Here is a 12,988-nt window from a genome sequence, read left to right as displayed (position 1 = left end):
ACTGGGAATGTTTCCAATGTTTCAGCCATAGGTAACAATGGGAAACTCAAAACATCCAATTGTTCCCCATGGATAGCTCCTTGTGACTCCAAAGGGGGGTATGTGGTAGGGCATGGTGGGTACTATCTACTGCCCAACCCAAAAAAAGGGATGGGCAAGCGGGAGATTTTTAACAAATTTCACCTTGCCCCTGAATCCCAATAAGGTTCTATGGGAATTTGAGGGAAAGGTTAAAGATTTGTTTAAAATTGCCCGCTTGGCCATTTCTTTTGTGGGTTGGGTGGTAGGTAGCACCCATCATGTGGGTTGGGTGATAGGTAGGATGCCTCTGAGTACCAGTTGCAGGGGAGTAACCGCAGAGAGGGCATGCCCTCAACTCCTGCCTGTAGGCTTCCAGCAGCAGCATCTGGTGGGCCACTATATGAAACAGGATGCTGGACTAGATGGGCATTGGGCCTGATCCAGCAGGGCTGTTCTTATGTTCTTATCATGCCCTACCACATACCCCACTTTGGTATCACTAGGAGCTATCCGTGGGAAACAATGGGGTGTTTCAAGTCCCCCATTGTTCCCTATCACCGAAACAAGCTGCATTCACTAAGTGCACTCCACACAAGTTTTGCATGGCAATTCGCAATGCATTTTGTAACCCTGCCTTTAAAAAAATACTGCTGAAGCATACAGTAAAAAGGAATCTGTCCCTCCCAACACAGAACACACATTTAAAAAACAGCCCAGAAATGGCCAAAAAAGAATCACCGACCCAGAATCCACTGCCAGGCACAGTAGCCATGCTGTAGTAAGATCATTGGCACAGGTTGCTCTCCCACACACAATTATGACTCCTTACCTTACTTTCTAGCATTGCAACAGCTGCCACAACAGCACCCTTAGCAGCAAGCATAGCCATAAGTTCAACTAGAGCAATTTCGGCCACATTTTGACTTAGTACATCTTGTAATGCAGATTGCCAGACATGGAGCTCATCACAGCACTAAACCACAACTCAAGGAAGGTTCAAGGCAGGACCCAGGTTCTGATTTTGTCAATCTGAGATAGTTATAGCAGCAATAGCACAGCATATTCTACTCAGTGCTGAGAAAACCACAAAAGCAAATCTTCCTTCCTCTCCTGATGTATCCTCTTCTTCACGAGAGACACAGTATAAGGGTGCTCTCTCTGCCTCCCAGTCCCTTTGAATATATTTTGAATTTGTAATTCCCTCCTTTTGTGTTCACCACTCCTTCCACGTTCACTGGCTGAATGGAGGCACAGTTGCCCAGGACAGCACTTGATTTACATGGTAACAAGCCAACCAAGAAGGAGATCGCAAGCCAATCAGAAGTCTGTGCCAGAAAACGAATCGGCAAGGGGAGAACAGCTCTCCAAAATGGCGCTTGGAACATTAAAACCTTTCAATCAAAATGGGGGTTGTTATGCTCCGAGCTTGAAACAGGCCCTTTATTTAAAGCCCATTATTTATTTAACGGGCTTTATTTAAGGCCCGTTTCAAGTTGAAATATTTCACCAGCAAAACGTTCTGCACATCCCTAGACTATCCTTACTTTAAAAGGAAAAGCAACTTATGGTAAGGAAATAAGAGAAGCTTGCAAACAGTTGCAGGAGAATCTATATGAGGCGCTACTGCAGTTGCACAGTCTGTGGTGAGACATTTCTACTTCAGCACCAGACTATCAGTCCTAGGCCCTGCCTACCAATCTCTATGCTACTCTTTTCAGATAGCTCACTGGAAAATATATTTTTCTTCATATTTTATTTTAAAAAAATATTATTTATTTATTTGATTTATATACTGCCCTTCCAAAATGGCTCAAGGTGTTTTACAGAGAAATAACAAATAAATAAGATGGATCCCTGTCCCCAAAGGGCTCACAATCTAAAAAGAAACGTAAGATAGACACCAGCAACAGTCACTGAACAGTGCTTCAGCTGGATAGGGTTCCATATAAACATATATGTGGACAAATGTGTTGGTACACCTCCACGAAAAAAGAAAACCCACAATTGTCTCTGAAATAACTTGAAACTGACAAAAGTAATTGGCACCCATCATTGTTTATTCCGCATGTAACAAAAATCAGACTTTGCTTCTTATATTTCAAATAATAACACAAATGAAAATGGCATGGACAAAAATGTTGAGACCCTTAACCTAATATTTTGTTGCACAACCTTTAGAGGCAATCACTGCAAACAAGCGATTCCTGTAGCTCTCAGTGAGACTTCTGCACCTGTCAACAGGTAGTTTGGCCCACTCTTCCTGAACAAATTGCTCCAGCTGTGTCAGGTTTGAAGGGTAGCTTCTCCAGGCTGCATGTTTCAGTCCTTTCCATAGATGTTCGATAGGATTCAAATCGGGGTTCATAGGAGGCCACTTCAGAATAGTCCAATGTTTTGTTCTTAGACATTCTTGAGTGCTTTTAGCTGTGTGTTTTGAGTCATTATCCTGTGGAATGATCAATGACCTGCGACTGAGACAGAGCTTTCTGACACTTTCGCTCCAGAATGTCTTGACAGTCTTGAGATTTCATTTTTCCCTGTACAGACTCAAGGCACCCCATGCCAGACACAGCAAAGAAGCCCCAAAGCATAACCGAGCCTCCTCCATGTTTCACAGGAGGTATGGTGTTCTTTTCTTTGAAAGCTTCATTTTTTCATCTGTGGACATAGAGCTGATGTGACTTGCCAAAAAGCTCCAGTTTTGTCTCCTCTGTCAAAAGGACATTCTCCCAGAAGCATTGTGGCTTGTCAATATGCATTTTAGTAAATCCAAGTCTGGCTTTTTGATGTTTTTCTTTCAACAGTGGAGTCCTCCTAGGTCTTCTTCCACTGAGCCCACCGTCACTCAAAAAGCAACGGATGGTGTGGTCAGACACTGATGGACCTTGACCTTGGAGTTCACATTGTATCTCTTTGGAAGTTGTCCTTGGCTTTTTGTCTACCATTCTCTCTATTGTTCTGCCCATTCTGGGGTCGATTTTCCTCTTGCGGCCGCATCCAGGGAGGTTGGCTACAGTCCCATGGACCTTGAACTTCTTAATCATATTTGCAACTGTTTTCACAGGAACATCAAACTGCTTGGAGATGGTCTTATAGCCTTTGCCTTTAACATGCTTGTCTATAATTTTCTTTCTGATCTCAGACAACTCTGTCCTTTGCTTTCTCACACGATACCACCAAACAGCAGAGTGACTACTTTTCTCCATTTAAATAGCTTAATATTTTAATTGTGTCTTTTTTACAATCTTGATTTTAAATTTTGCTGTAAACCGCCTTGGGATTGTTTTAATGAAAGGTGGTATATGACTTTATCAATCAATCAATCAATCAATCAATCAAACTAATAAATAAATAAATAAATGTGTAATACTAATTAAAGAAAACCGCTAATTTGAAAAATCACTCTAATCCAATTATTCATTATCTTTTCTGGGGGTACCAACAAGTGTGTCCAGGCCACTTTAGAATATCTTTGTAGAATAAGCAATACTTTTATCTCTTTTCACACTTGCTGTGCTTTACTCAATGACATATCAGGCATGCAGGCATACATGGGACAACTGCTTTTCATTTAATCTCTTTTCAGGAGGTTACAAGTTCGATCCTGACCAGGGGCTCAAGGTTGACTCAGCCTTCCATCCTTCCGAGGTCGGTAAAATGAGCACCCAGAATGTTGGGGGCAATATGCTAAAATCATTGTAAACTGCTTAGAGAGCTTCGGCTATAGAGCGGTATATAAATGTAAGTGCTATTGCTATTGCTATAAAACACTTTTTCAATGAGCTGTAAGGGTACCAACAAATTTGTCCGTGTGTAAATGGAGTAGAATGGAGCCCTCACCACTTATTGAACCTCTGAGTATTCAATTACTGAGTGTCATCTGACATCTGAGTGTCCAATTACTGAACTTCTTACTGCTTTTTATGTTTATGGGTTTGGTTCCAGCTCAGGTTCACCTTGAAATTTTAAGTTCAGGTTCAATTCTGCTTCACTGAAAAAAGCTCTGAACCCGTTTGTGGGTTGGGTTTGACTGCTTGTTAGTAGCAGATTTGTTCAACCAGAGCACCAAACTCTGCTTGTACTAACACAATTCACCAATTACTCAAGAGCATTAACCATGCAGGTATACAACCTGCCCCAATTAGTCATTGTACTTCTTCCACTATGCTGAGATGCGTGTTTAAAATAGTTTTTAAGAGTTACTCATAAATGATTAGAGTTCTGATTACATTAAAAAGCAGCTTAAACTCTCTACTATATGAGACTACTGCAAGCCCAAGAACAGGCCTGTTCCTCTTTACTAAAATCAAACATGCTTCACATAGAAAATGGTTCATGAACAAAGATATCTAAACAGACATCTTTCAAAGTACTTTGGGGGAAGGGTATGTCTGGATGATGCTCTCACCTCCCTCACCCAATCAGCATGACAAAGCTGCCCACACTGTTGGAAGTGCAAACATTTTAAGCGAACACTGCATGTGTACTCCTGTGTACAACATAAGATGGTTTCACCACACTGCTGCAATCATTTGTGCAAGTAGAGAGGAAGATTTAAAATGTTCCATCTCGTTAGATCAGAGTACAAGAGTATTATTCTAACCCAAAACAGGAATATTTATTTTAAATATGGAAAGTACACCAACTTAACTCTGCACTTGGTTTTAAATGTTTAAATAAGTGAAAGAATGTAAGTGAAATAATAAAAATAAATTAAAGCAAAGGATTTTATGGAAGTTATATGCTTAAATACATCTATGTACTACTTTTTCATCCCTCCAATCACTTTTAGAATATCTGCATGAAGTTTCACTGGAAACTTATTCATCAAAAAATTTCAAACAGTTATTCTTCAGTAAATCTATAGAGTGAGTGAGTGAGTGAGTGAGTGTGTGTGTGTGTGCGTGTGTGTGTATAGAGGGGGGAGGGAGGAGTTAACTGTACGGAAGTATTTACTTACTGTGCTTTTGTCTTTGAGAAGTTTTTCGATTACTTCAATTAACATTTCTTTTTGCTCAGGATCAAGGCTGAAAAATAAATAGATTATTTCCTTTTTAGGTATTCTACAAATTCATGCCACACACACATCCTACATAAAATAATGCTAAAGAGACTAAGGAAGAATGAATAGGAACATGGGGAACTTTCAAGGAAGAATAGCTTGGAGTGGGGCACAAATGGCATATAGAAGCTTGGGGCATGTAGGGAAGACCTTCAGATCCTTCCCGTGGAAACAAAAAAAAATTAAGCTCAATTTCAAAACAATTAGCAATTATATATTTTGTCAAGCTATAGTTTCAATTTCTTTGTTCTACTGGACAACCATACAGGCAGGACGGAATGAAACCATTAATTTCAAGGTTTTTTCCCAAGCTACCAGGTGAAATAACTTTGATAAAATTCATATAACCCTTCACATATACAGCCCTGACTGGTCTCCAAATATGTTAAAATAGACCTTTTACTCAAAGTCATCTTGCTGACTTTATGTCCATTAGCAAAAGGCAGTTATCATAAGCTGTTGCTAAACTTCATTATAACACACACTATTGAGCACTAAATACATCTCTTTCATATTTATAGCTAGAGAGAACTTACCCGTAAAGCTTTTGGATTGCATGGGCGGCATTTTTTCTAACATAAGGTGATAAATCAGTTGATGCTTCTTTGATAGCAAGCATCATAATAGGCACAATAATTGGTACTCTGATACTGGATAAAACTCTCAAAGCACTTGCACGGATTAACTGATTAGGATCCTAAAATGAAAATGAAATACCAGTAATCTCAGGAGGCATGCATTACTAAAGTTGCTGAGAACACATACATCATTTGCTATATTTCAGAAGTTGTACCCCACTCCTAAACTAACATCACAGGCTCTCAGCGAGGGGAAAGGATTTTGTAAGTTATCTAGGTCCGTCCTCTACCATCCTCTACCATCTTTTTACATACACCTTTTATCTAGACTTTACAAAAGATTTTGAGTTACAGAAACTTTCCATTAGGTAGAAAGAAGGGGCCATGTTTACATTACAAACACATGTTTACATTAATTATCCTATGGTTATTGCAACTAGTTGAAGCATTATTAATTCATCTGATGATATGAGCACTGAATTATGACCAAGAACTTTTAACGACAGGAGTATTTTCTATTTGGGTTTGTAATGGGTTGCCATTACAGAAGAGTGACTTCCCTATACTGCTACTTAACAGTGAGGCCAAATGGCCATGAAATGCAACAGCTACAGTCTGAAATGAGTTCTAGGTAAAGCTTCAACACAATGGGCTTCATCACAACTAGTGTTGCACTTGCATAATGCATACATGAAAATATGTGCCTTCAGGCAGTTTGCAGTGCTTCACTATATTGTGCAACCACTAGAAAATAACATCCTTGGGACGTATAGCAAAGTTGTGTAACACACTATGCACGTATCAACATTTTTCACTAGTGCAAGAATTAATCCGGGACAGAGGTTCCTTTCTTTGCACAGTCTCATTTCAATATGTCCTTAAGCTAGTGCAGCTCCAGTCTGGATATGGGCCACAGCATTTGAACACAGTGCAAATTCAACTCAACAGTAATTGATAACACAGTCTTTCCAGTTTGGCTAATTAACACCTGTAGTGGAAGAGGAAACAGTTCTCAGTTCAAGCCTAAATGGATCAAACCAAACTTCCTGTTAAATTCTAATTCAACCATTTTATATGTGGGAGTCTCTTGGAGTACCTTTGTTGAAGAAATGAGACTTTCAGGTCTGCAGCTTGACATAACTTAGTAAATCAATGGAAGTTATTTTTTCATCCATTAAGCTGTTATGAACTGTCACTGTGCTTCTTTTATATACATTTAAGCTTTAGATAGAACTAGCTGGGCCTGCCGGCCAGCCGCCTCCTCCCGCTGGCGTAGCTTCTCCCACCAGCGTGGCTCCACCAGCCAGCTGCCTCCTCCCGCCATGGCTGTTTTCTTCCCGTCCCCATCACTTATCCCTCGTCAGCTGCTTGCAAACTCTCGTGAAAGCTGCCAAGCATGGGATTAGTGACGGGTACGTTTAAGAGAATTAAATATATAGATAGAAGATGGATAGATAGAAGATTGAAATGTAAGAGGTATAGTCTATGACATAGTCATTTGATCTCGTGGTTTATTTTTTCTCTCTGTACATACATGTGCACACAGGAGTGAGCGTGCACACACACATCAACTCTTGATAAGACTTCATGCATCTGGTCTAGGAGAGGAGAGCTGGTCTTGTGGTAGCAAGCATGGCTTGTCCCTTAGCTAAGCAGAGTCCGCCCTAGTTGCATTGAATGGGAGACTTTATGTGTGGATGGAGCCGCTCTGGGAAGAGCAGAAGGTTCCAAGTTCCCTCCCTGGCATCTCCAAGATAGGCCTGAGAGAGATTCCTGCCTGCAACCCTGGAGAAGCTGTTGCCAGTATTGTGTAGACAATACTGAGGTAGATGGACCTATGGTCTGACTCAGTATATGGCAGCTTCTTATCTGAACATTTAGGCTACAATAAATTCATTAATCTTTAAAGTGGCACAACACTGGTTTTGCTGCAACAAATTAGCAAGGCTACTCCTCCAACTAAGGGTAATCAGACCTGCCCCCTCCCCCACACACTTTGCTAGCATTGCTATCTCACAATAGAGTTTTGGTGACTGTAAAATAGTACAACCATATCAAGCAGGTCAAAATAATCATGTGCTCCTATATATGTGTTCACCTTCTGCTCATCCTTAAAACTAGTTTGGATTCCACCCCACCGCCACCCACCGCCTAGTAAAAATTGTATTTGTTTGGAATGACAGGCAGCTTCCCAGGAAAGATTGATAACTTGATATTTACTCACTTTCAGAGCACGTTGAAAAGTGCTAATTGATAGTAATGCCAGATCCTGCTGCTCCTCTGCATAGCGCATCAGGTAAACATATACAAGTTTTTTAATCTGAAAAACCAATGAATTAAATCATTCAAATTTAAATATTAATACAGATCAGAACTTTGCAAGGAACAATTCTGTATGCCAAACTTATGAAATCTATTTGTAGCATATGTATTTCTTAAGCAATAAAAATACAAGCAACAGGCAATCTTGACTCCCTGGGATAATAGATTTTCAAACTACTCAATATATAAATGACTGAGATCATTTAAGAAAAATAAAACCATAAATCCACCTTGAAAACAATACAGTGTTCACAAATATAAAACTATCAATAATTGCATAAATATTACACATCAAAAAGTTTGATCCCACTTTGCCTTAAATAAATTATGCTTTAGGTAACTGCTGAACAAAGCCTGTATATCCTAAACTAAGCAAAGACCAAAAAAAAAAAATGTTCTGAGTTATAAACTGACCATAAGCGTTTATAATGGAAGCTCTGAAAGACTCTTAACTATAGCTGTGCTATAATTATTGTCACTATCTGAAGAAAGATTCTTCTGCCTGTTGTGCCAAAAAGCAAGATATTAAATCACAGAAGGTTACAAGGCACTAAATTATTTGTTGTTCTACTATGAACAAGCAGCAATCAACATTGACAACAAGAGGCCTGTATAGTGAATGACTGCAGGTGTGCAGAGAAAGCCTCCTTGCCTTGAAACCACTCTGAGACTAGAGGCAGGAGTACTCTGGTTTCGTGACTGTGCCATTCTTTTATCATTTACCCTCATTCAATGTTACAGCACTCCTCCCTTTAAAACTAATAACAACAGGGCCACACTAGACTTGAGGAATACAGGCAGATCTGTTTAATTAGTTTATCAATACAAGTATATCAAACTTCATGAGTTATTGACTAAACCTTTAATTATTTCTGTTCACCACCAATTGCTTTCTAGGTCACTTTTCTGCATCTTTTGACATGATGTATATAACTAACGTAAGGCACTGTACACTCATGAAAGTGAATTTTATAGGCTCTTGTAACAAAGTGTCCTTCACTAGATTTGAGGGCAAGAAATCCTTCCCACCCCTGCCACAAGCTCTGCACTGAAACCTATTTTAAAGGTAATTCTTGACCATGACCCCTAAAATATAAAACTAAAGAATGCCCATACTTATACCAGTAAAGTCTACAACCCACTGAATTGTCCTCAGAATTTAGAGGTAACACATATACCGAATATTGGAAGCATCCCCACCCACGAAAGCCTCCTGCATATTTAAAAGTTAGCATGTCAGAGAACTATGCCTGTGACTCGCAAATGCACTCACCACTAGTGTGTGAGATAGTGAGGAGAAATGCTGGGGAACATGATATTTAAGCACATCCCACAGCACGAGTGTTTCTGCCACTGATGCTGTGTTTCGGAGAGCTACGTCTTCCAGGAAGTGTGATTGATTGATTGATTGTTAAATTTATATACCACCTTTCATTAAAACAATCCCAAGGCGGTTTATAGCAAAAATTTAAACACACGATGGTAAAAAAGACACAATTAAAATATTAAGTGAAAAATATTAAACAAATCTGATTAAAAATTTAAAACAAAAGAACAAAAGCAATACAGAGTATAAAGAGCAGCAGCAGAGAATCAAATAAAAGCCTGGGCAAAAAGCCAAGATTTTACACTCTTTCTAAAAGCTGTGATGGAGACCGAGGAGCGAAGAGCCACCGGGAGAGCATTCCAGAGTCTGGGGCAGCAACAGAGAAGGCCCTGTCCCCCGTGCACAACAACTGAGCCTCCCTCATTGTCGGCACCCGGAGCAGAGCTCCCTCAGATGACCTTCTCAAGCGGGCAGCAACCCTTGGGAGCAGGCGGTCCCTCAGGTATCCCAGGCCCAAACCGTTAAGGGCTTTAAAGGTCAAAACCAGCACCTTGAATTGGACCCGGAAACAAACTGGTAGCCAGTGCAGCTCTTTCAACATGGGTGTGATGTGCTCCCACCGGGCAGCTCCAGATAAAACCCTAGCTGCTGCATTTTGCACTAGCTGCAGTTTCCAAATATTCTTCAAGGGCAGCCCCACATAAAGCGCGTTACAGTAATCCAGCCGTGACGTGACTAAGACATGGGTAACTGTGGCCAGATCCGCCTTCTCGAGCAAGGGATGCAGCTGGCTCACTAGCCAAAACCGTGCAAAGGCACCCCTGGCCACCGCCTCCACCTGAGCTCCCAAAAGCAGAGCCGGGTCCAGTAATACCCCAAGCTGCATACTTGCTCCTTCAAGGGGAGTGCAACCCCATCCAGAACCGGTAAAATCTCTTCATCCCGATTGGCTCTCCTACTGACCAACATTACCTCCTGCTTGTACGGATTAAATTTCAATTTATTAGCCCACATCCAACCCATCACGCCTCCAGCCACCGATTCAGGACATCCACCACCTCCCTAGGATCAGGTGACAAGGAGAGATAGAGCTGAGTATCATCCGTATATTGCTGACAACTCAGTCCAAGTCCCTGGATGACCTCTCCCAGCAGTTTCATGTAAATATTAAGCAGCATGGGGGACAAGACCGAACCCTGCGGGAGCCCACAGGCCAATGACCACGGAGTCGAGCAGTAGCCCCCATCACCACCTTCTGGACCCTCCCCCCAAGAAAGGAGCAGAACCACTGCAACACAGTACCTCCGATTCCCATACTCGAGATGCGTCCCAGAAGGATACCATGGTCGATGGTATCAAACGCTGCCGAGAGGTCCAGCAGAACCAACAGGGACGCACTCCCCCGTCTAGTTCCTGGCGTAGGTCATCCACTAGAGCGACCAAGGCAGTCTCAGTCCCATATCCGGGGCGGAAGCCAGATTGAAAAGGGTCCAGATAATCCATATCATCCAAGACCCTCTGCAGCTGGGATGCCATCACACGCTCTATCACCTTGCCCAAAAAGGGCAGGTTAGAGACTGGTCTATAGTTGTCCGGGTTGAAGGAATCAAGGGAGGGCTTTTTTAATAATGGTCTTACCATCGCCTCCTTGAGGCACAATGGCATCCTGCCCTCCCTTAATGAGGCATTAATAATCACCTCCGACCATCTACCTGTCCCCTCCCCGGCATCTTTTATTAGCCATGAAGGACAAGGGTCAAGAGCATACTATGTCGCCCGCACACTGCCCAGGATCTTGTCCACATCCTCAGGCCACACCAACTGAAAAAAATCCAACACAATAGGACCAGATGGTACCAGAGGCATGTCTGCCGGAACTGCCAAAACTCTGGAGTCCAAATCAGCACGGATGCAAGCAACTTTATCCGCAAAGTGACACGCAAACTGATCACAGCGGGCTGTAGATGGTTCCTCCCCCATTACCTGGGGGGATGTGTGCAGCAATGTCTTGGCTACACGAAACAGCTCCACTGGTCTGCACTGAGCAGATGCAATGGAGATGAAGAAAAAGCATTTCTTTGCTGCCCCCACCGCCATGCAACACCAGATATAATTGTTTCTCGGGCTTCTCCTCACACTGGCCATATCAAATAGGGTTCCTAGCTCAATTTGTGCTAGTGGGGTAACTAAGAGAGGTACTGAGAGCCATAAAAATAATGTTTCTTCCACAGCCATCTGGTGCTTTTGCCATCTCTACTGCTGTCTTTAGAGTCTCTGGTTAGCCATGGGGAAATAGCTTCCTTTCAGGCATTGTGTTACCAAGTAGCACCAGATTTCACCCACAATTAAAAAGACAGGTTGCTTACCTGTAACTTATGATCTGGGGGTGATCATTTGTCAGTCATGAGAAATGGGTTACTGCGCCTGCGCAGAGACCTCACGGATAGATTAACTAGCTCCTCACTGGCGCTCCTCCCTGCCTCGTGTGTTGCTTTTTCCAGCAGCCGAGCATCATTTTGTTTCAGTTTCTTGGAGACTCGTCTGATGACACTGTACTCTCTCAGAGTGGTATTCATTGATCTAGTAGGTAAGTCAGTTGTGTGATGAAAATGCTGCAGTGGGGAGGTACGGGTGGGTCTCATAACTGACAATGGATCACTTCCAGACCATAAGTTACAAGTAAGCAACCTATCTGTCTGGAAGTGATCTGTTGTCATCATGAGAAATGGGTGACTAGCTAGCTTTTGCTCCTAAAGAAGGGTGCAGCCATTCCACCTACTATTGTAGAACCTGCTTGAGTACCTCTCTCCCGAAGTTGGTCTCTGAAGCCAAACTTAAGTCCACAGCATAGTGCTTGATGAAAGGCAGGTGAGAAAACAAGTTGGCCGCAGCACAGATATCCTTAAAACGGAGGCCAGATAAATGCACAACAGAAGCTGCATACGCTCTAGTGGAATGGGCTTTGATGAATTTGGGACGTTGCCGATTCTGTAACTTGTGTATCAAGAAAATGAGCTCTACCAACCAATGGGAAAGCCTCTGCCTGGAGACAGAGACACCCTTATTTTTGCCCTTAAATAAGACAAAGAACATCTTAGAATGTCTAATATCTGCAGTACATTTCAGGTAATAGAAGAGACAGCAGCAGACATCAAGGGAGTGCAAAGCCTTGTCTAGGCGAGACTCAGGATTTTGAAAAAAGGAGGGAAGGACAATATTTTGATTCAAGTGGAAGTCCATGACCCCCTTAGGTAGGAAAGTGAATTCAGGTATGCATCACGACCCTTTTAGAATAGAATTGCATGAATGGCACATTGGCGCACAAGGCGCTCAGTTCAGTTATGCGCCTGGCAGTTGTAATTGCTATCAAAAAGGCAGTTTTGAGCGCTAAGTAATGGAGACTGACTTCATGCAGCGGCTCAAAGGGAGCTTCCATCAAGGAGGCGAGGACCAGGGAAAGACTCCACTGTTCCGTACGAGTGAGAACAGGGGGGTAAAGGTGGTTGATACCCCGCAAAAGGTTTCTTGCACAAGGAGTGTGAGAACACAGATTGGCCTTGCGAGCCGGCATGTTTAGAAGAATTAGCGGCCAGGTGTATCAGAAGGGACATATTAGCTATGCCTGCTTCTTTCAGGCTGGTGAAGTATAGGAGAACTTGAGTGGGAGAAGCTTTTAGA

General features: G+C 42.2%; 1 protein-coding gene across 1 annotated transcript in view; it reads right to left on the bottom strand.

Annotated features, from left to right (window-relative positions):
* Positions 1-12,988, bottom strand: part of AP3B1 (adaptor related protein complex 3 subunit beta 1) — a 211,232-nt gene that overhangs the window by 186,718 nt on the left and 11,526 nt on the right. The window contains 3 exon segments of the mRNA XM_053295883.1: positions 4,982-5,048; positions 5,620-5,780; positions 7,886-7,981. Of these exon segments, the coding sequence (XP_053151858.1) occupies positions 4,982-5,048; positions 5,620-5,780; positions 7,886-7,981 (324 nt within the window).

Source organism: Hemicordylus capensis, chromosome 2, assembly GCF_027244095.1.
Source record: "Hemicordylus capensis ecotype Gifberg chromosome 2, rHemCap1.1.pri, whole genome shotgun sequence".
Lineage (NCBI taxonomy): Eukaryota > Metazoa > Chordata > Lepidosauria > Squamata > Cordylidae > Hemicordylus > Hemicordylus capensis.
This window is presented reverse-complemented; position numbering and strand designations above follow the sequence as displayed.